We start from the raw sequence: 23205 nt of genomic DNA on the forward strand, positions 1-23205 counted from the left end.
ATAGCTAATGCACGTTTTTCCCCAAGATTTTTATAGATAGGTTTGATAGGGATCTTCCTGTTGTTTTTCCCCTTTCCAGTCAGGAAAAATGTATTGACAGGTAGTTTTGGATACATGTATATCATCAACAACAAGACATCCGTATCTGGCGAGTCGATGACAATCTCCACATCACCATTCACGGAAAGAGCATGTAGTAAAAGTAAGGTATCTGCCTCTTCATGACTATGAGTGAGTAGTGTATTTGGCACATTAATATTGCCTTTGGTCTCTGTCCCAACTGTTACCATAAATTTCTTCAGTTGATTTACAGAGCTCCTACTATGACCCAGTGTCTTTGCAGCTAAGTATTCAACTAACTCTGCCTTTGTCTTTATGTCTGAAAGAAAGTCCTTCAATGAAATATTGTTGATTAGTGAGCTATCTTGAATGTGATAGTAGGTTGACCTTCCTTTCGTTCTCTTCTTTCTCATTTGTTCTTTCAAAGAACTAGTAATGTATCTATCAAATACCAAACGAACTTCATCATACCGTTCTGCGATCACAACAAGCTTGCTCAGAAACGAATCAGCAAAATCACTGCAATATTTCATATCATCTGTTTTGGAGATTGAGTTTACTAGTGCCATACCATCTATAACAATAACTGTGTACTGATCTGTTGTTACATCCTGGTCCATTGGTTGTATTGTTTCATCTGAAGTAATGTATTGTTCTTCAGGAATTAGTTCTTCGAGGTGATGAACAATCTTAGATTTGTCATATGCAAGAAGAAGTGTCCCGTCTGAAGCAAAAAGTGCACGTGGAATAACGCCAAACTCATACTTTCCTACACATACCTTCAAATCTAGATCAGGGCGACTACGTGATACAACAATGAATCTTTGTAGGAGGCCTCTTTCTTCTTTGACTTTGATGAGTTTGTCACCTGTTTTCAGGTTCATCGCTGTATTTGCACTTTTAAATGTACCAATCTTCCTCCTTTTCATTGGATCCCATACAGACAATTTGCCCTCTACAAGACGTTCTGTTACAAATGCCTCAAACATGTTCTGCCCAATGGCATCACGCTCTAATATTTCATTTGTCACCTTCTCATTCATTACTTCTTTGCTAAGAAGATTATAAAGGTCATTACCAGCAGCATTGAATGGATCTCCATGATCAACAAACACCTGTGTGAGCAATGCAGCATTCTTCTTTATTCGGGATGCCTTTCCTCCTGTTATCTCATGGTGCTGTTTTCTATAAAATTCTTTTCCTTTAAAATGCTGGCTTTCAAACTCAGAAACTAGATTTGCCAGCTCTGGTGCAATCAGAAAAAATCTGTCAAGAGCTTTCTCATTTTGTGTTATTCCGACAATACCACCAATGACCTTTAGTTTACGATTTTCTTGTTCGATTCCATGATCTGGACCAATAGACGTGAATCCAGCAAGTCCCTTTGTCACACAGAAGTTTCCTCTCATGAACTCTGTCCAAATGTCTGGAAACTTTGTTTCTGTAGTCTGCATTGTTGAAAGGTACAGCGGAAGTAACCGGGCATAGTTCAGATGGTCATGTGCAAAGAAATATTTTATAAGAGCCTCTGTACTTTCCATATGCAACAACAGGTCCCGTTGTCTCGTGGCCCTGACATACAAAAGGATAGTTTCAAACTGTTTCAAATAGTTGAGAATGTAGCGTTGGATTGGATTTGCCTTGCCTTCAAATTGACTAAACTTTGTAAATATATCTCTTGTTTCAAACATTGTCAGTGTTTTATTGACAGCCTCATTTAGATTTTGTGGACCTTCTGTGCTCCCGGTAATATCCTTATGATAAGCATCTTGCAAATGAAACGATGCATCACTTAGAATATCTTTCTCTTCCGGCATTTTGTCTAAAAAACTGTCAAAATAGAGATGGTAGAGAGAAAGAAGAGTTATAGTATGGGCTTCTAGTGACCTGTATAGATGTTTTCCATTTAAGATTTGTGTTACTGTTGTGGGTGAATAGAGTTCAGCTTCAACCCAAGCTTGGTCAATTCCGCTTGCTTCAACATATTTCCCCAATGCTGCCAATGCCCAAAAGACTACATGTAGCTCACCGGGTCGAAACAGAAATTGTTTCTTAATGTCATCTCTGTCCACCCAAAGTTTCATCGCCATATCATACAGTTGAAGGTCAAGAGTCATCACCGTTATCTTTCCTTTTCCTAATACCTGAGTTGTTATATCATGTGCTCTCATCAGACCAGTGTATAACGTTCCATATTCTGTGGGAGGTGATCGTATTAACGGTGGAACTAATGAAACATTGGTACGTCGTGCAGGAGATGAGAGGAGGGAGTTAAATGCTCCCCATGTTCCTGGAGCTTGTAAATGAGTATCTTTATTTCCTTCAAAGTTCAGACATTCAAGTATCCATGCCATATCTGTCTTTTTACTCATCTCTGTAATGGGCTGTGAAGTGCTCAACTTGCATGGAAACTTATTCTTTTTAGGACTTGGTTTTGAACACACTAGATATTCACATTCCAAAGCTTCATTATCTGATTGATTTTTTGCCTTTGGTGTGCGATCAATTTTAACTTTTGGTAAGATTGGTGGTTTGTCTTGATTGACAGTTTGATAAATTGCTATTGCTGTTCCATGCAATGTATTCATGCCGCAGGGCGTGGCTTCTAAAAAATCTATGTTGTCCAGTGCGAACCAAACAAAGTTATCCTTTACAAGCCAAGGAGGAAGACACAGTCCTCCCACAGATTCCATCTGCATTTTAACAGCTTTGGCAATACCGGATTCGATTTCCATAACTTTAGAGTAACTGGTGCCAAGATCAAGCTCTTCTAACTTTGATACAATTGACTTTGATCTAGTATTCTTGTGTACATCTAGAGCTAAACCAACAGATAAAGGAGTTTCACAGTGGTTTCTAAAGTCGCTTGCCTCTGTCTTTGGTTTATACGACACTTGTCTGTCTGATTTGTAAGCTTGAACAAAGTGTTGCGCCAAGACTGATGCACTTTGACTTATAGATGTTTCTCTTCTCTCAGTTTGAATGGGCCTTGTTCCTTGTATAGCATGCTTGCAAAACATGTACAGCAATGGTGGTGGGTCATAATCTTGAAATGTACCACAGAACTTCCATTTAGGTGAGTTTTCAATATCTTTTCTTATTAGTTTGGCTGCTTTGAGAAGAATCTGCAAGTCCTCCTTTAGATTTCCCATTTCTATTGCAATTGATACCGCAACTTCTTTAGATTTGGTTGATAAAACTTGCTCTGACATTGTCTTGTCTAATGGTCTGTTAAAGTGTACATCAGGAATACTATCAATAATCAGCTGCTTTAAATATGGTTTATACCGTGGATTGTTAGGTACTGATACTCCGTTGCTTTCAAGAATATTTATGTAAGTTGTTTGAATATCATTCATGTTAAGAATAGTGTCTGTTTGATTGTCAAGTTCATATTCTACTACCTCAAGTAGTTCAAGGTCAGATACAATTTTACTGCAATCATCATCATGTGTCGTTTCAGATTTACTGTTCCTATCGATTTCTCTTTTTACCTTTACTAAACAAGGAAGATGGTATTTGATATCATACGCAACTGCTGCTAGAGGATCAGCTGCTGCAACAACATTACTAAGTCTTGCTTTAAGATTTAAATTGCTTGTGTTTTTGCCAATTTCAATGAACTGGAATCCCATGTTTTTTGTTGAAATATCATGCAGTTTAATTTCTGTGTCTTCATCACAAATAATGCATTTATGGTTGTCAAAACTATTTCTTTTGCCCCTTGTGGATGTTGAGGCAGACATATCAGTAAAGGAAGATGGTCTTCCCCTCTTTTTTTGACGTATGGCACCAACATCCCCAACATTTATCCCCTTGTTAAATCTAGCTTTTGCCCTATCAATGTTGCCTTTGTGTGTAAGATCCTGATAGCATTGCCTGTGATAGGAAATGCCCTCATTTAACAGTTGCTCTGCACTTAAATCTTGTATACGATTAATCAATTCTACAAAATCTGTTTCGCCATACTCATATCTTAATTGAGCACTTTCTATAATTTTTTTAATTGAATCCAATGATGGTGTTGTTACGTAACTTTTATATCCACTTTGGCCACCACTTCTCTGACAAACAAAGCACACTTTTTCATCAATTAATTTTTGCTTTTTGGTTGTCAGATGAGCTTCCATGATTTGATATACAGTTTGGAAAGGATAGGAGAAGTACTGTTACCTATATGAATATAATAGCATTATTTAACTATGTTTATAAGATTTATAAATATAAAAACAAAATTGAAAACATTAATTTACTAAATTTCTTTATAATCTTCTTCTATACATATTACTTATAATTAACTACTAACCTGACAAATAACATTTCACTTCGGATATCCTTTTTAGAATAAATTTAATAAACCTGTAATTTCAAGTTTAGAAGACCATAACACAAAAGCATTTTGTGGTACCATATCATCAAAGGTGTAATGTACTTGTGAGAGAGTCAATAATGGCAATAACTCATACAAAGTTAGACAACATTAGACAAGTTTAGACAACTTTAGACAACTTTAGACAACTTTATACAATCATATGAAAATGACTATTGTAGAACATTCTAGTACAACAAAATATTTATTTACACATATGGACACATATTAAACAAAAATATTTAAATAATTTAATTTTTTAGTGGCGGCCATTTTGAAATCCAATATGGCCGACAGATTATACTTTTGCCTAGTCACAAATGATTGTTTAATGAATAATACCAGCAAAACAGACTTGATTCACATTGATAATTTGTTTTATTGGTGACATTCTTATCTAAATAGCGGTTTTTTTTAATGTTGGCGGCCATCTTGAATTTGGGCCTTTAAATGTCTTTTAAAAAAATGGCAACATATTTTTTTTCATTCCTTATATTATCAAGATATGAAATAAAGTCTAAGTTTGCTTTTAACAAAAAATATACACGACATTCTTATAGACGACATACCAGCCTACACTAATGATAAAATATCGCAGTATGATCTTCCTAATATTACTGTGCGTATAGGCCCTCTTATATTAAATAAATAAGTATATACTTTTAGCTACTCGCAGTTTCAATCAATGCTATGAAGGCCTACAAATCCTAATGCTTATATAGTTATTTAAGCGAGTCCAATGGATGAGCGATTGATTAAGGCAGGGCGCCGTACCTAAAGAGCCAACAATATCGGCATGTGTTCGAGGCCTACTCGCTCCTAATTAGGGTGGTGGAACAAGTCCTCTCTCGGATAATGACTTTAAATCGTTGGTCCAGTGTTAGGCTATACAGTTTGTCCGTGTGAACATTAAAGAATTCATTATTCGAGACGAGTAGATGATCACCCCGGTGAACTGGTTCATAGGTATTGATAGGAGAGTGATTTACTATTGGTAATCCTTGGCCACATGTGCCGAAATACATAAAATCAATAAAATTAACCAATCAGTTCCTTCTCCTGTAAGGTAACACAATACGTTTGAACGGTGGGCGTATTCCACGGGAAGGACTCCTTGAGGTATACCATGATGGTGAATGGGGGACAGTTTGCAAGAAACAGTTTTCGACCGTAACGGCTGCTTCAATCTGTAGACAGTTGGGGTACCCAGGTGTTTATCAAATGCTAAGTAAACAAAAACAAGCCAGGTAAGTTGGTTTTACAATTAGATATTCACAAGATACAACAAGAACAATTTCTTTTCGTAAAAATACAAAGAAATGTTGGTGGTTGACAGCAATTCCGATTTAAACTGTACTATTATTAGGCCCCTATGCATTCTGCTAGTTTTAAGGTTCAGTCGGGGGAAATGGTACAACTGAATTGTTTACATTACAAAATTTCTTAGAGAATAGCATATCCAAAATCGACAAAAATCGAGCTTAGATAGACGCGTGTAAACGATGGAAGCCTGTAGAATTAGCAGTTGCCAAGAGATCATAATTGATAACATTCAATCAAATTACAAATTAATCTGTGTTATTAATTCTACATAGACGAGGTATGCGAACAAATGTTCCAGAGAAGGTTTGGTTGGGAGAACTAAGCTGCGATCTAACTGATGAAACCATCGATGATTGTAGCCATGATGTGTGGGGTGAAACGGACTGTAAACACTCCTACGACGTGGGCCTATCGTGCTTCAGAGGTGCGTGAAATTCAGTTATAATCTAGACATAGGAAGTAGTTAATAGTAATGTTTTTACACGAAATTAGGAAGATAAATTTGTTTTCTTAATCACAAATGAAATGTCTAGAAAAATATATATCTACATTTTTTTCAAAATATGATCAATACGTTTTTCCAAAAATAATATACATATGAAATCGTGCTCATGATATGGTCGGATTTGTTGGTTTAAATTAAACAATTTTAACTTTATATTCACTGGCAGACAATTAGGCCTATATTTATTTTTATAATCATAATCTGCTTTCCTTTTATTTTCACAGCTTGTCTTGAAGGCGAATTCGGATGCGTCAGTGACGGAAAGTAAGGTTCATTATTTTTGGCAGTTTGGAAATTTAATTTTTCCGGTTAAGCTTGTTTTCTACCTCTTTAGCTACTCGTCTGTGAAAACGCACATTCACGCACGCCAGCACAGACGCGTAGTGGAACCATGCTTTATTATCAACTTACTCTGCCAACGAATAAAACACTGTGCTTATCTGATTCATTATACGTTTTATTTGTAAAATAGCATAATTATAGGTCTAACGATAGCCACAATTCAGAGGAAGAAACACTAAAAACTATAGGCCTAATAGAATTCATATTTTTTTTTATTGTATGTTGATTTAATATAAGTAGCAAATCTTTGGTGAAGGGCATTGTTTCTACCATATGCTGATGGGCCATCAAGTATTCCTCCTTGTTTTTTTACTGCAATGCATTCAGATTGAAGTAGCATCTTTGTTAAATAGTTTTCTAAGAAACTCTTAAAATCTTAAAAATAAAACTCCATGTAGTCAAGAAGATTTCTATTCGATTTATAACCTAAAGAAGTTGGAAATAACCTGCCCTACATGTATACAAAAATGAAAGTACCGCCTATATGAAAATGATTTGAAATTAGTATTTCTAATTTTAGTTTTTCTCAGTACAATTATTTGTATCATTTCATTTCATTAAAAAATAAAATTATGTGCCTTTAGGCCTAAGGTAGTTGCAAAAGATATGCCCACCGGGACACAGTCTACAGTTAGCATATTAATACTGAGTATCATGCATTGTTATAATATAATTTAATTACGTTTTTGTAATTCACTCAACGTTTATAACCGTAATGGTTTCCTCAACAGATGCATCGACTCAAACTTAGCATGCGATGGTTCACCAGATTGCAGTGATGGGTCTGACGAGGCTATATGTGAAAAAACAAGAAGTAAGTCACATTTTCAGTTATTTTTTAAAAATTATTTTAAATCAACTAAGCCTAACAGAAATAAAAAGCTCCACTAAATTATATTAGTTTAAAAAGCTCACAAACGAATATATAGTATACAGTAGAACCATATTAACCAGCATGGAACTCCTTAACAGTTTCCAAGTTTTTGTCAAAGTGATTAACCATGTCTTTCTCTCTGTTCGTTTCACGGAGAAAGTGTCCCAACTTAATAGGGGCGTTCCCGAATAGGCGTGTCCCTAAAGATGGATTTTATTGTTTTATTGCTGGATTTCTTATATACTGTATAATGTAAAGATGTAGTGTCCCCCTGAAAAAATAATTTTTTAAATTGTTTTTGTTGAATATGTCATTTTATTGTCACATACTAGTTATCCACTTTGAACAAAAATGGAATCGAACAAAAAAATTATTTACCTGAAAAACTGTAATTTAAAGCAAATTGGCTGACAGCCAATGGGTTTTTGGTTGAATTTGACCATTAATTTGGTCATTTTATATGAGAAAAATGTTTTGTTTTGTTTTTTTTTTCACGGAAGGAATTAACTTTATTAAAACTACAAAATAACCTATTCAAAGTCTAATTTAGTTAATCTTCATCTTTAATGTAATTATTATTATTTCATTTGTTCTTGCAGATCGTACGTCATTCCATGAATTCCGTTATCATGATTCAAACGATATCAGAATCTTTTTCCAGAATCTCACGACAGCTTATCCTAATATTACCAAGATGTACAGTATCGGACAAAGTGTTGACGGAAGACAGTTGTACGCATTGGAAATAAGCAACAATGTTGGTGTACACGAGATTCGTACGTTATTTTACAATTTTTTCAAACTATTTTAAGACACTCCTCAGTGGAGACTCCTATTTAAATGCATTTAAATAATGGTTACCAAACTGACAAGCGCTCGCTTCTTTTGGTATACTATTAAATATTGTAAATGTAATTGTGAATTGTGAATACATAAATGTGTATTATGATGGGATAATGGGATAATTTCATAACAACGAGAGGAATATGACGTGTTTTAAAACTGCTGCCAAACCATTAAAGGAACACTTTATTCGATCACCTTAATCATTTTTCTACTGTATATAACTTAAAATAATACAGATTTTTTAGTATCTTTTTAGTAGTCTTATTAACAATTTTTGTCCTAGACGTAAAACGTTATTTGGATTTTAAGAATAGCAAAAATCTATAAATTCATTATAATATCCAGTTATACCATATTTACTTTAATTAATTTTAAGACGACTGCCTATGTATAATATACAGTATTCAAGACAGAGTAGGCCTATCAGTGTTTGCCATAAGTGCAGGGTACAATAAACGACATATTCAGCGGATGTACTTTTACTTACCATTGTTTGTTAATGTGTATAATAAATTTAAGATGTTAATATTTAACTTATATTCAATATAACTAGTAACGTTTCATTCAACAAATTATAATAAAATCTTATGACTCTGTACTTATAACTTATCAATTTATTTGTTGACAGTTGAACCAGAATTTAAGTATATTGCTAACATGCACGGAGACGAGGTAACTGGACGCGAGTTGATCTTAAAGTTAGCTGAGTACCTTTGCAATGGGTATCATGCTGGTAATGCCACTATTAGGTATCTTGTCGACCACACCCGGATCCACCTGCTTCCAAGTCTCAACCCTGATGGCTTCGAGAAGGCCTTCCAGTTCTACAAAGAATTCGTAAGAAATAATAATCACCGGTATTATCATCTAAATGATCATAAATTCAATGTACATTTATTTAGCAATTACGTGGATCTTACCAAGAACATGTATTTTTTCTTTAGTTCTGAGACCCTTTACAAAATGCTCAACCGCGTAGGCCTAAAAAAATCTTCATTTGGTTTGAGGAATGTTCTCTTCTAATAAATTATTAAATAGATACTGCAACCGACCCAACAATTACGATACAATACGATATTATTTATTGTCATTTTAACAACGAGGTACAAATGAAATTTGGTTGGTTGCGGATGCGTGATGTGTGTATGAAAAAACATGTAACAAACGCGCGTACAGATGAAGTGTGATGATGAGTGATCTTGATGTTAGGTACTTTAAAACCAATCCCCATGACAAATATATTAAATCTGTTTGCAAGAAATAAAATGATATAGCGACTTGTTCATGTAACTATACCATGCATCAGTGGACTAGATTGAAACTAAGCCAGAATAAGAACTTTTTGTACCTAACGTTTGCACCAAAATCATAACTCTCAAGGTCGACTAAATTATTAAATATTGTCTATGATATTTAATGTTTTAATTTCAGGATATGGTTATTGATGCCTATGGTCGTGAGAATTTGCATTCTGTTGATTTAAACAGGAACTTTCCGCGGCTAAATACAATTATGTATCGAAATGAAATTATTGGTGGCAAAAATCATCATCTGGGGTACGGCAAAGATACGACGAATTATGTGGTAAATTAATTTTGTTTTTTTAATGATTTGTATGCAAGCACACGCAACTTAGGACTCGTTTCGGCTTAGTTGTTTTGCCAGGTTAAGTTGGTTTCCTACCCACCAAAGTTAGCGATAACTGTGCCCGTGAAACCAGCTTGCTACCCGGGTAAATAACTAAGCCTGAACGGACCCTTAGGCCTAGTTATTATCAAGCTTTCTCTACTATCTATCTTATTGAATTTGGAAAATTATCGCAATAGTTGACATGCATGTAATTGGGAACGGACGTTGTTATGATGTTATGATTTTAAGCTCTGTCTACACTATCAAACCAGTTTAACAAAAACAAAAACTGTGATGTGCCCAAATATGGTAGTGATATGACATCATCGTGTTCATTTATCAGCACATTACATAACGTTTGATTGTGTAATTATCCTGTTTGAAGTTACTGTTTATGCTTTGTGTTAATTATCAGTGCCACACAAGTTATGTTTAATGTAGCAAATGTTTTGAACTTAGAAATGTATAACTATTTGTTTTTACTATTTTTCAACAGCCTGAACCCGAAGTACAAGCTTACATTGAATGGGTTGAGGAATACCCTTTTGTGCTATCTGCCAACATGCACGATGGCGATTTGGTAGCAAATTATCCATTTGATGACGTAAGATCCTTTAACGGGCGACCATCTTATACAATGAGTCCAGACGACTCTCTCTTTAGACATCTTGCACGAACATATTCGCAATCTCACGCTACTATGTCAACTAGAACACGCGCATGCTCAATATACAGTCGTACATTTGAAGATGGTATAACCAATGGTGCGAGTTGGTATACGGTCAAAGGAGGTGAGTTCTTATTATTTAAACATATAATAATGTTGTAACCTCCTTAAGCACATTAAATATGATAATGGTTAGGCCTACTAATATATGAACTAGGCCTAGTGTTTCCTACTAATATGAACTAGGCCTAGTAACAGACTAGTTTCACGTCAGGGAGATGATGTTTGCCCAACTCTGACGTGGTTCTACAAACTGTTCAGATAGATAATTAGGCATAAAGAACAAAGTCGATTCTGATGGGAATCCTACTCATGACATCATGGCAAACTTGGCGGTTTAGTGGTTTAGTTTACTTTTTCCTCAGTTTTATCAAAAAATGTGGTGTAGGCCTACATCCGGATGTACATTGGTACAACGATGTCAAGATTTTGGCATAGCATCATCTCAATACGTCTTCTTGTAACGTTAGTTTTGGTGAGAGCCAATGCAGTAATACCGGACACGATTTTAGGTAATTCAACAAACAAAACCATGATGATAAACAATATTTATTTTGTGTATTTCCTTTAAAGGCCTTCAAGATTATGATTATCTGCACACGAATTGTTTTGATATAACGCTCGAGTTAGATTGCATTAAATTCTCGTCAGAATCGGGATTAGAAAAGGAATGGGTTGACAACAAAGATGCGCTCATTCAGTACATGTACCAGGTAAGTCAATTGTAGTGGAACATTTCCACGGTTAATTCTTTACCATTCATTAGTGGTTCATGATGTCATCAGTCGGACTTGGTTACAACAAAGTAACTTTATATTACTGTATATTACTGCTACGGTTAAAGATCATCATGATGATGATGATAGCGGTGTGTGTATTCCTTTCTGGCACATGTGATATCACATACACTAAAATAAAAAGTATGTAATATTATGTACATATTTATTTTTAACATTTCAGATTCATATGGGAGTAAAGGGTATTATAGCAAGCACTGACGATATGCCTATCAAAGGAGCGGTAGTACATGTAGGAGGACCAGGAATCAATCATGACGTCACCTCAAGTAAGTTGAATTGATTTTTGCTTTAATTGAAACAAATTTTGTTTAAATTCGCCACCATTGGTGAATGGTTAGAAATAATTTACCCATATATTTTGATCAACCATTTTAAACATTCAACATTTCCATGTTGTTACGTATGAATAAGAATATGTTAAAATGAACCATATTTATATTATCTATGATTTAATATCTATATACTTTTTCTTTAGCAAAAGACGGTGAATATTGGCGTTTATTGTTACCAGGTACCTACACAATAACAGTATCGGTGGAAGGATATTTCAGCAAAGGTTTCGTGGTTGAAGTAGTAGAAAACTCGGTGACGCCTCTAAACTTTGTACTCAGTCGACGAGAGGTACCATAACAAATAGTTTTTAAAAATTGTATTATATTTGTACCTTAACATAAGATGTATGTCAATATTATATATTTCCAAAGTATATTATTATAGTTTCCTAGCTACATTTCTAAATATTTTTTATGAACCATCTTGTCTAAATTGTATGATATGAATAAATAACGTGTGTGTTATGTACATTTTTATAAAACAAAGTCTGTACGTGTTCTGATTTGATTTTAATAATAAATTTATAAACGGAATTCCCGACACAAAATGTTGCGTTCTTCTTTTCGGGGAGGGGGATTTCTGGTTTGATCTGTATTACACTGGTCTTTAATGCAATATACCTTTCCTATTTATTTGATGTGATTGCTATTTTCACAAAACAATATTTGTTGTGATATGAGGATGTTTGTATTAGATGAGGATAGGTAAGGATGGTTGTCTTTATTACGTAATATTTTACCCTTTGACCCACATCACTCATATTCCAAGTCAATTGAATGCTTTACTACATTTTCACGTTTACAATGATTCTCTACCGACCATGTTTAAGTAGAACATCTATTAAGGGGACACTTTTAAGAACCAACAAATTTTCCCCTTAATAGGGGTTTCCCCTCGAAGTGAAGAATTCTACCATCAGTTATTTTAGCCCAATATATACACGTTTGCGGTACGACGTTAGTACGAAACGGTAATTAAAATTGCATAATCATATAGATACGCGGTCGATATTTATTAATGTTACTATACTATCGTATATTCTGCAGGCATGGGTTGAGTTGGAAGCCATCACAATACACAACAAGATGTCTCGTGCGTCACTGGATCATTTCATTTGGATCTTGGTCTTATGTACGTGGTCGATTTATTCATAAGATTGTTGTGGACAAAGTGTAACTTGAATTTCTCGCTTTAAAGTGGGCGGTTACAGATAAATTTAAAGATTACCTATACATGGCCTGTGGTACACGAGTGATGACTGATAGTAACCCTCTCACATATGTACTTTCTATTCACTACAAACCAGGTAAATTAAACATTGACGCCAATGCTCTGTCCTGCAGACCTCATGACATCAAACCCAACCGACAGTATGAAGAACAACAAGAATCTTGAGGCTAGGTTAAAAGGTAAAGCTGTGTTCTCGTGATACTGTATGATGAGCGCTCTTTTCCTACAATATGGTGTATCCATCAACACTCCATCTGTCAATTCATCCGACACTATTCCACTTATATATTGATTGGACGAACATACAGCAGAAAGATCCAATCATCAACCAAGTCATAAATTATGTCAAAATGGGTAAGAAACCAGACTCCTCGATAGGGTTACCCGATGAATGACTTATTCTTAGAGAGTTTGGAAAGCTTCAACTTCGTAATGCTATTTTATACAGATGTACAACCAATCCAGCTATAAAGGGACTTCACAACGAATTAGGTCATCTTGGTGTTGAGCGAGCGCTGGCGTTGGCAAGAGACAGGCCCCGAATGAGTGCAGACATTGAAAGCTGGATTAGACATTGTGGTAGGTGCATAGCCAGGACAATACCCCAGAAGCTTGTACTTTAAATTTAGTACTCTTTTAGTATACCATATATAATATAAAAATGTAAAAATATATAAAGTTGAAATGTAATTAAAGTTGGAGTGTCCAGCACGTCCGATGGCAAGAGGTAAAAAGAAAGAAATCTCCCACATGATATAGAAATGCAGCACAGTTGGTATCCGGTTAGTAATACCTGCATTAATCAACTAACGCTAATGACTGGTCATTTGCCACCAAATGAAACTCTATTTAAACAATACTACGATCAAAGAAGAGAGGTGGGAGACTGAAATTAACCAGTTGAACTGCAATCTTCACCTTCTAACAAAGTAAGGTTTTTATTCTCAAAGGTTCCTTAAAGAGAATGAAAGAAAGATCACCACCACCGTAAAAATGGAAACTATATTGATCCAACAACAACGGTTCCACATTTTCTGCAGAATAGAGAGTAGCAATGACGTTGCACAGACTATCCACTGGAATGCCATTCAACAAGACCGTGAATCAGTTTGGTTGTGCAAAATCAATCGCTTGCATGGTCTACCATGAAGATTGTGTTTATTATACCACTTCAATTTATAATCAATAACATTGATAATTGACATCCAACTAACAGATGGGACAAACACGGTGGGTCTATCTTTGTGGGGAACCCACACGTCCATAGAGCTGGTCATGGACCAAAAGATACAAGCGAGTATCGTTTTGGTAACCGAATATAAAAATGTCAAGCGGATAGAGTCGACAACGTCAATGTCTGTAGAGGTATGTATAATAACATTAAGTTAAGTTTTATAATAAGCTTTGGACATTCCATTTACAAACAAAATTAAATGACTGCACTATATGTGACTGCCATTCAAAAATAATGCAATATAATTATTAAATTATCGGGTTTAATTTTAATTATTTTTTTTCATTTCTCCAAATATATATGTATATTCATTTCTTTCAGACATTTAACAATTACTATAGAATGACTTTATATTATATTCCGAATGATGAGACCCGAAAGAATCCGCCCCTGGTGACAGTGATACATCTAAATCCATGGGTCCTGTAGACAAACGAAAGTACATTGTCTTCGAATCTCAGCTGCTAGGTTTGTTTGGTACATGCACTGCTTGCCACTAACAGGGACCTGTGTTACAATTACACAAAGATGTAGGGTATGTGCAATATCGGAACGGACATATTATCGCCATCAAGAACAATATCTGCAGCCAAGTATTGTGAATGTTTGGAAACTTTAAGAATATCTAAAACTACAGTAATGACAAATGTTCTTTTTAGGTGGGGATACCAGAATGGAGAGTCCGGGGCATACAGCCAAATTCGGATCATAGATAGACATGTTGTGATTGTTGTATGTTACAACAGGAAAAAAAGGATGCAGCAACACAAATGGACAGGTTTAGGCTCTGAACAAGCCATCAAATTAGCCGAACCACCAGCATCCCAATAACAACATTTACAGAATTGCCAACAATAAACTTTTCACACAGCAATGACAAATCAAGTGTGGAATGTCACAGGAAAGGATAGAGGAAATTCATGCTAGAAGTATCCGACTTGAAGAAGATGTGAGTAAAATAAAAGTGGCACTAGTCATCATCTGCCTTAAGATTACAGGGAGAAGGTGTACTTTATAATCTAGATTTTTATGAAAATGTAGGAGTTGGAATTAAAACTTGAAATAAAGAATTGTAATTAAAACTTGAAATAAAGAGTTGTAATTAAAACTTCGAAAATTTCTGTGAAGGTCTGGAAGACCAGAATTGCAGAAAACTGATTTTGAAATTTAATTTTACACAACTTTCTTAAAGAGAATGAAGAAATGATCACCACCACCGTAACAATGGAAACTGGCAAGCAGATTAAAGAGAAAGGCACCACGGTCTAAGCGGATGGGATGAACATGTCACCAGTCAAACTTAGACAGAATAAATAATTACAATTACACAAAGATGTAGGGTGTGTCAGGAAAGGAGAGAGTGGTACAGGTCTCTATAGCTTTAAATCCATTGAGACCAACCATACTGTTTGTCACATGCAAAATTGACTTTGGACAACCTAATGCACAGATATTGCAATTAACATTAGACCTAGCATGTATGTTTATTTCACTTTGATAGTAAATACTCGTATTTTTCCTAGGCACCCTGTTATCTGCAATAATAGGCAATCGGGAAACAAAAAACCAAGGTTTTGGTAAAAAAAGAAAAGCACAAAGTTATGGTGACACCTCATGGACCAAAGGTAATCTGTTTGGCAAATCCTGAAATGGAACATGCGCCAACCATGGCCGAAAAGCAGGCGTTGGCAGATGCTGATCTTGGTGAAAAGGTTATGTCAATCAAGCATTCTAATATGTCACCATCCAAGCTGAAGGAAGTAATGATGGAGGTTTTTCCAAAGCTTACAGAAGGTGGTGGCTATGAGCTGCTTTCATGCTCCGGCAACAATAGGGTTTTAGTCCCAATAAGTACACAATTTTTTAACCATATATTTCATAAACTGTAAACAATGTTAAAGGGTTAAAAAAATATGAAATATAATTGTTTGTCCCTTAAACAATAAAAGTTTCATTTATTATAAGCGCGTGGTGTAGCAGAAAGAAGCTGTGGCGATATGACCCTGTGTTACAGAGTAGGAAATGATTATGCATTTGAACCGTACACTGTTCGTTCTGCAGATAGTACTTTAAAAAAAGAACATCAACAACAGGCTAAGCTGTAGCCACCAAGGCCTAGCAGGTTGGATACAACCGAATGGTGCCATTGTGGCAATTGTAGGCATATGCTGTAGGAATGTTGCTGTTGTCACGCGGCAGGTGAATTTACAAGGAAGAGAGTAAATGACCTGGAATGTATTGCATTAACAGAATGTTTTAAGAAAATTTGCCTAGACCAGGAAGTTTTAGAGGTTGTGTTTTCTTCTAGGAGGTTAACTGTTAGGCGAGAACTTTAATATTTTTATAGACTTACTGCAAGCTAATAAAGAGTGGAACAGAGGTAACTGCATACAGCATAAAGGCAACTGATGGTAGACTCGGTAGTGGAAAATGGAAAAAAAATAAAACATTCACAATTTATTTGAACATTTCTTATTATTAAATAACAATTTATGAACAATCCCAGAAGACGAATGATACGATTGAGGACTTCTTATTATCTACTTATTATTATCCTCCAGTCGTCGGAGTTGATCCTCCAGTCGTTGGAGTTGATCCTCCAGTCGTCGGAGTTGATCCTCCAGTCGTAGAAGTTGATCCTCCAGTCATCAGGAAATGATGGATGTGTTCAACAGAACACATTGGTTTTTTCGTTACACCAATTGTGGTTGATCTGCATGAATTCAACATCTAATAAATTCTGACCGTAATAAAAACTGTCAGAACGGAAATGCAAAGACTTGTTCAGTGAAAGATGTTAGCTTTGATGGAATTGGGTCTTTCCAGAAAATTGTCATTGAAAGATCACAGAGACAATCAATCTTTACAGTAACCCAAGCAAAACTGAATTTAGTCTTTTCAATAAAATGATGAAGCAGTTTTTAGAGGCTATTAGTATTAGTATCATCAATTTTTAAAATAATTTGAAATCGATATAACAGAGGAAAGAAGAGACAGGCAATGGAGAGACATACGAGGATGATGCTAAAAGCTATGACACATCGATGTATTCATTAGCCATTGACTTGAGTTTCAAATCCCAGTTTCTAATGCCAAGTAACTACCGTATTTAATACGGTATTTTTTTAATAGCGTATATATATACGGTATATTTCTGGAAGCGGAAATGGCGGTCACAAAAAAATACCGTATTTTGTATACATATTTTCCCCACCAAATTTGTGGATAAAATACAGTATTTACAAATCTTTACCGTATTTTCTGTACCCTTTTCTGCTGCCAATAAAAAATGCCCTATATTTTTTTACCTGTGACATGAGGTCAACATCGTGTTGTGATTTGATTTTATGTATAGTATATAGGTTTATTCGGCGAAAATGTGGAGCGAAGACGTTATGGTATTTACTATAAATTTGTGAGGGGAAGTTAAAATTTCCGGACAACTAAAAGGCAATAAAAGGGACAACCACCTTTATAAAGACATTTCTAACAAAATAAAGCAGGATTATTGAATAGACTTGTCTCCAAAGCAAGTAAACTCAAAGCTAAGAGCCTGCGAAAGCAGTACAACATGGCAAAAAAAATAACTCGGAGTCTGGGAGGGACAGAATTGCTTGTCCCCATTACGAGGTTTTGGACAGAATATTAGAAGATCGGGCCATACAGTAGCTGCCCCTCATTACCTAATGGATCAGAACCAGGTACAAAGTAGTAGAAAGTGAGGTGTAAAACTAAAAATAAAGCAGAATTACGGAATAGGTCTCTAAAACAAGTAAACTCAAAGCTGAAGAGCCTGCGAAAGCCGTACAACATTGCAAAAAAATAACTAAGTGGAAAGCGGAAAATATGTGGAGATCGAGATTTCGAGTGGGAAATTCCACGAGAGTGGAGTTACAGTGTGCACGCTCAGTATACTTGGGTCAAACACAGACTTCCGGCTCACGTACAGTTTAGGTAAAAGGAAGAATTTTAACACGACCACCCAAGTATTTTTTTAGCAGAAACGGGGTACTAAAAAATATGGTATAGAATATACCGTATTTTATACTGTATTTTTATACCATATTTTAAGCAGTTGCAGCAGAAACAGGCCCTATGAATGAGCAACTAGATAGATGCTGCATCTGCAAACGGATTCACTTTTTTTTACTGCATCCAATCAAAAGTGGCTGAAAAACTGCAGAAAGAACTACATGACTGTGCTTTGAAAATAAAGTCACAAGCAGCGGAAATACAATACAATTTTCTCTGTGTACAGTAGGTAGGACTGAACCACATGTGCAAATCAAACTATCGCCAAATACCAAGCTCAGCTATGAATATAATAAATGGGTCCAAAAAAGAGAAAGTACAGAAGAACAGGGAAAAGTTGTTTAGTCATTAAATTAAATATAACTTTTTTTTATTTGTAAATCATGAGCCCACGAGATATGATATTTGTAAAATGTAAAATAGGATATTTTTGAGAAATGGTGTATTCAAATATAATAAAAATAATTTTTAATCACTCATTTGGATAATTTTTGCACACTTTATGTTTCATCTGAATTTCCATATTGATAAACATAAAAAGGTCTTTTGAAACCTTTTAAAAGAGTATGGTATATTTGTTTCTTTTTCTATTCCATTTCTTTCTGTTTATATTTTGGTAAAACTGTTGTCACTAACCTGTTGTTTTGTGTGTTATCATACTTTACCAAAATTAAGTCACTCTGATGTTATAGCTAAACAATGATTTTGACTTGACTTTCGAGGCATGTTATTTAACACGATTGACCACTAAATATCTGTTATTCAAATGCTTCTGGGGAGTCCGAAAGAGATAACTTCCAGCTAACATTCTTCCAGTATATATATATTATCATATACCATCTGTATGGTAGTCACTTTTTGATTTCTTTCTTTCACAATCCATTTTATCCACTTCTTTTTCATGACATGTCTGGATTAATTTCAACTCAATCTCGTCATAACCCTTGCGTAATCATGTCTCAATGTTTTTCATGTTTCTCCTCTGTGTATTTGGTTATAATTCAGAGATGTGATTCCAATGACCAGTCCACATTGTGTACAATATAATACAAATTTTAAATGTACTGTACAGTAGTATCACATATTTGTGAACTACTCAGTCTGGATTTCAATAGACGTTTATAAACTTTCTCATCCAATCTCATCTGCTCTGTTGCATTCAGTTATTATGTTGTTGTACAGTAACACTTATTATTGTGTAATATAAGTTTATTTCCAGTGTACAATATTTTTACACATATCTCCTCATAAGTTGCCTTAGTGCGAGGTTAGATTTCAGTTGCTCATAAGCATTGTTGCCATGCAACATCCTTATTCACTTGCTCTTTTGCTTGAAGAAATTCCTTGTAAATTGTTAATCAGCATATGGATTTTTTTTTAGGAATGTTATCATTTTTGGAAAAAATTACTGGGACTCAGATGTATTCAAACAACAGATAGAAGAGGCTGGTTAACATCAATTAATAATCTAACAGTGTTAGCTATAACATCAGGTTAAAATAACCTTGGTAAAGTATGATAAAACAACACATTGGGTAAGTAACAATTCATTTAAAAAAATAAAGAGTGACCTCTGACTTCTGTACAAGACTGTTCAATTTGTGTTCAGAAATTATCTTGATTGAAATTTTATAAGATTACAATCTAAAATTTTATTTTTGTGTATATTGCTTTCAATGTGCATGTTGTTAAGATGTACATAAATTTAAGAAGTATTTTAACTTTTTGTTATTTTTAAGCAAGTCAATCTTTGTACTGTATTGTCAAAAAAGTTATACCAAATCAGAACAAATAAAACAAACATTTAACATTGTAATAAATTCTTCAGAAAAATATTATGCAAACAAGCAAGCAAACATGGCTTCAAAGGAAGTCGAGTTCGATAGAAGAAATGGTGAAGAAACTATAGCATCAGTTGGAGCGCAATGTAAATCATGAGGGGTCAGCTAACGCTATGGAATATGAAGGTAACACAAGAATTTTTAGATGTTCAATCATCACCATAGGTGGTCTACATTACACATTGCTATCACCATGGAGGTTAGCGCATACGAAAGCCTTCTAAGAAAGACAAAAAAGCCAAGTTTATTGCTAAAAGCACTGATGTCAGTTATTTTTACTGAAAAGGAAATGGCGAATTGGCAAATAAGAAGCCATTGTGTCCAAAAACAAAAAACCACATCAACCATCCTACAGGAGCAGAAGCAGTTTGGCGCTGCTGGCTTTAAGCTGAGAGAAGACGAGCTCACAGAAACAATTAATAGCAAATGCAGATATTACACTTTTAAATTAAAAAACCACCATGACAGAAATGAGGAAATTCTTGGTTACTATTACCAATAATCATTGGTGGGGGTTACTCATGTTTATGAGCCATAAGATGCCTTTGCTGCATGTAAAGACTTGCCAAATGGAGAGGTTCTTCAGATATTGATGTTAGGCATTTCATCATCATTAGTATACAGGTGCAATCTGATATAGAATCATCTTGTGCAACCTTTCTTAATTAGAATCAACTTCCTGGCGGGAAATACTGTAAATAGATTTACAGGTATTGATGATCATTATAGGAATATCATCGCATTAGAAATTTAGTTGTAATAATATCACGACAGTTTAAAAAGGATAACACATTTTGCTTTCAGGCAACCGACATGTCATCTTGTGCAACCATCTTTCATAACAGAAAGGCGTGGGAAATGGGCCCGGCGCATCGTGTGAAGTCGGAACAAAAAGAAAAAAGATAGAGAAATTTCTAAAACATCTGTATCCTCGAGACACATTCAAGACAGAGAGAGTATTTGGATTACTGACCATTACATAAAGTGAGCTTCGAATGCCAGTTTCAGTATGTGAAAAGTAACATAATGCATAAATGCAATAAGACGTCGGAATGGCTTTCAAAAAAATCAGATAAGGAAGAATTACTTTCAAAGGCCTGAATGCTTGGTTTGCGAAGCAAACAAATTGATGCAGAAAGACCACAAACCTTAGCAGAAGATAAGAAGCAGCACATAGATGACAATCGCAAAGGCATGGTGGAAAAAGCTGATAGAGCTAGGTTGTTAAATGAAAACACGCTAAACGACTTGATGCAGTATGGAGAGCTGCGGCAGGACAAGTATGAATTCGAATTTGGAGGTGCTAGCAACAAAGAAGAAAGAAACTAATGACGGCTATAAAAATACTAACACATTAATGTTTCTTTTTCTTATTTTTAACACTTGCATACATACATATTAAAAAAAAAATCATGTGACACTGAAAAGGCGCGCAAAGTTACGTATGTTTACTTTTCGTATGCTCCTTCACAACCTTACTTTTCGCGTTTTGATGAACAAGTTTTATTATATCACTGCTAAATATGCTCTGCTGTAAGAAGGACTCGACCAACATCGTCCATGTGGTAAGTTAAGTCAAATTATTTAGTTCCACATCATATACTACTATTTAAGATAGATAATTAACTGTAATTTGTCGTTAAAAGAAATGTTTGATTCTTAGCCTCGATCCATCCCCCGGCGCACCCACACATATCGTGTGACGTCGCAATAAAAACAAAAAAGATCGAGAAATTTCTAAAACATCTGTATCCTCGAGACACATTCATTCAAGACAGTAGTCTTAATTAGGAAATACATGTTGACACAATCTCAATCCCTCCTGATAGTGGTTCAGCTTACCGTTATACCAGGTATATACTAGGTACACTGTAGATATCTGCCATACATGTTCCACAACGAACCGGACAGTGAGACGCATCCTACCAGGTTGAACAGATCCCTTCGCTCCCCTGTGTTTTTTATGGAAAAGATTAACAACATTAGTGCAAAGAGCCACTGGGAGAGATAAGCCCCTCTAGAAAGGTAAACAACACCACCAGCTATGAGTTAAAAGAACATGTACAAGTAATAATATTAGTGGTGAGAGAGTATTTGGATTACTGACAATTACAGCTCCGAACTCCGAAACAGTTTGAGTTGTGTGGAAAGTAAGATAGTGATGCAATAAGACGTTGGAATGGCTTTCAAAAAAATCAGATTTAAGGAAGATTACTTTCAAAGGCCAGAATGCTTGTTTGCGAAACAAACAAATTGATGCAGAAAGAACACAAACCTTAGCAGAAGATAAGAAGCAGCACATAGATGACAATCACAAAGGCATGGTGGAAAAAGCTGATAGAGCTAGGCTGTTAAATGAAAACATACTAAACGACTTGATGGAGTATGGAGAGCTGCGGCAGGACAAGTATGAATTCCAATTTGGAGGTGCTAGGAACGAAGAAGAAACAAGAGTTGCTTTAGTGAGAACTATTCAAAGGTCACATGTATTATAGATTGCACAGAAATCTTTGTCCAGCGTACAAAGGACTTATGCAGCGTGCACAAACCTATTCCAATACAAAGCATACTTACATACTTATTTAAAAAAAATTGACATGACCTCACTTCATCTCAGTATACAGTATAATATTTTTTTAAAGTAATTCCTATTAATGATTTCATTTCAACCAGGAAAAATAAAGTTTCAGGCACTTGTCAAATCATGATAATAGTTGAAGTTGCGTAATCATGTGCCATTGAAAAGGCGCGCAAAGTTACTTGGTTACGTATGTTTACTTTGCGTATGCTGCTCATTCACAACCTTACTTTTCGGGTTTTGATTAACACGGTTTATTGTATCTATAAGTATAAAATATGCTCTGTTGTAAGAAGGACTCGACCAGCGTTGTCTACGTGGTAAGTTAAATCAAATTATTTAGTTCCAGTTCATATACTACTATTTAAGTTTGATAATTAACTGTAATTTGTCGTTTGAAAAGTTTGATTCTTAGCCTCGATCCACACATGGGCCCGGCGCATATTGGAGAAATGGAGGGCGCTGTCACACTGATCGGACGT

At 35.2% G+C, this 23205-nt stretch overlaps 1 protein-coding gene across 1 annotated transcript; it reads left to right on the forward strand.

The window, feature by feature from the left end:
- The first annotated feature begins 5650 nt into the window (after positions 1–5650).
- On the forward strand, positions 5651–12105 carry LOC144838255 (carboxypeptidase D-like). The gene is made up of 10 exons (XM_078693607.1): positions 5651–5676; positions 6025–6176; positions 6482–6507; positions 8024–8249; positions 8948–9156; positions 9751–9903; positions 10445–10739; positions 11249–11388; positions 11636–11741; positions 11951–12105. Exons 1-10 carry the CDS (start codon positions 5651–5653, stop codon positions 12103–12105), a joined length of 1488 nt encoding a protein of 495 aa, XP_078549733.1.
- The last annotated feature ends 11100 nt before the right edge of the window (positions 12106–23205 follow it).

The sequence above is a fragment of the Antedon bifida genome, chromosome 3 (assembly GCF_963402885.1).
Source record: "Antedon bifida chromosome 3, ecAntBifi1.1, whole genome shotgun sequence".
NCBI classification, from domain to species: domain Eukaryota; kingdom Metazoa; phylum Echinodermata; class Crinoidea; order Comatulida; family Antedonidae; genus Antedon; species Antedon bifida.

Excerpts from the sequence above, each read along its gene's own strand:
- LOC144838255 (XM_078693607.1), top strand. The coding sequence starts at position 5,651 with ATGCTAAGTAAACAAAAACAAGCCAG. Across the intron at positions 6,508-8,023 it reads TTGAAGGCGAATTCGGATGC|TTAATCTTCATCTTTAATGT; the intron begins GTCAGTGACGGA and ends AGTCTAATTTAG. Across the intron at positions 9,157-9,750 it reads TCCAGTTCTACAAAGAATTC|GATATGGTTATTGATGCCTA; the intron begins GTAAGAAATAAT and ends TTTTAATTTCAG.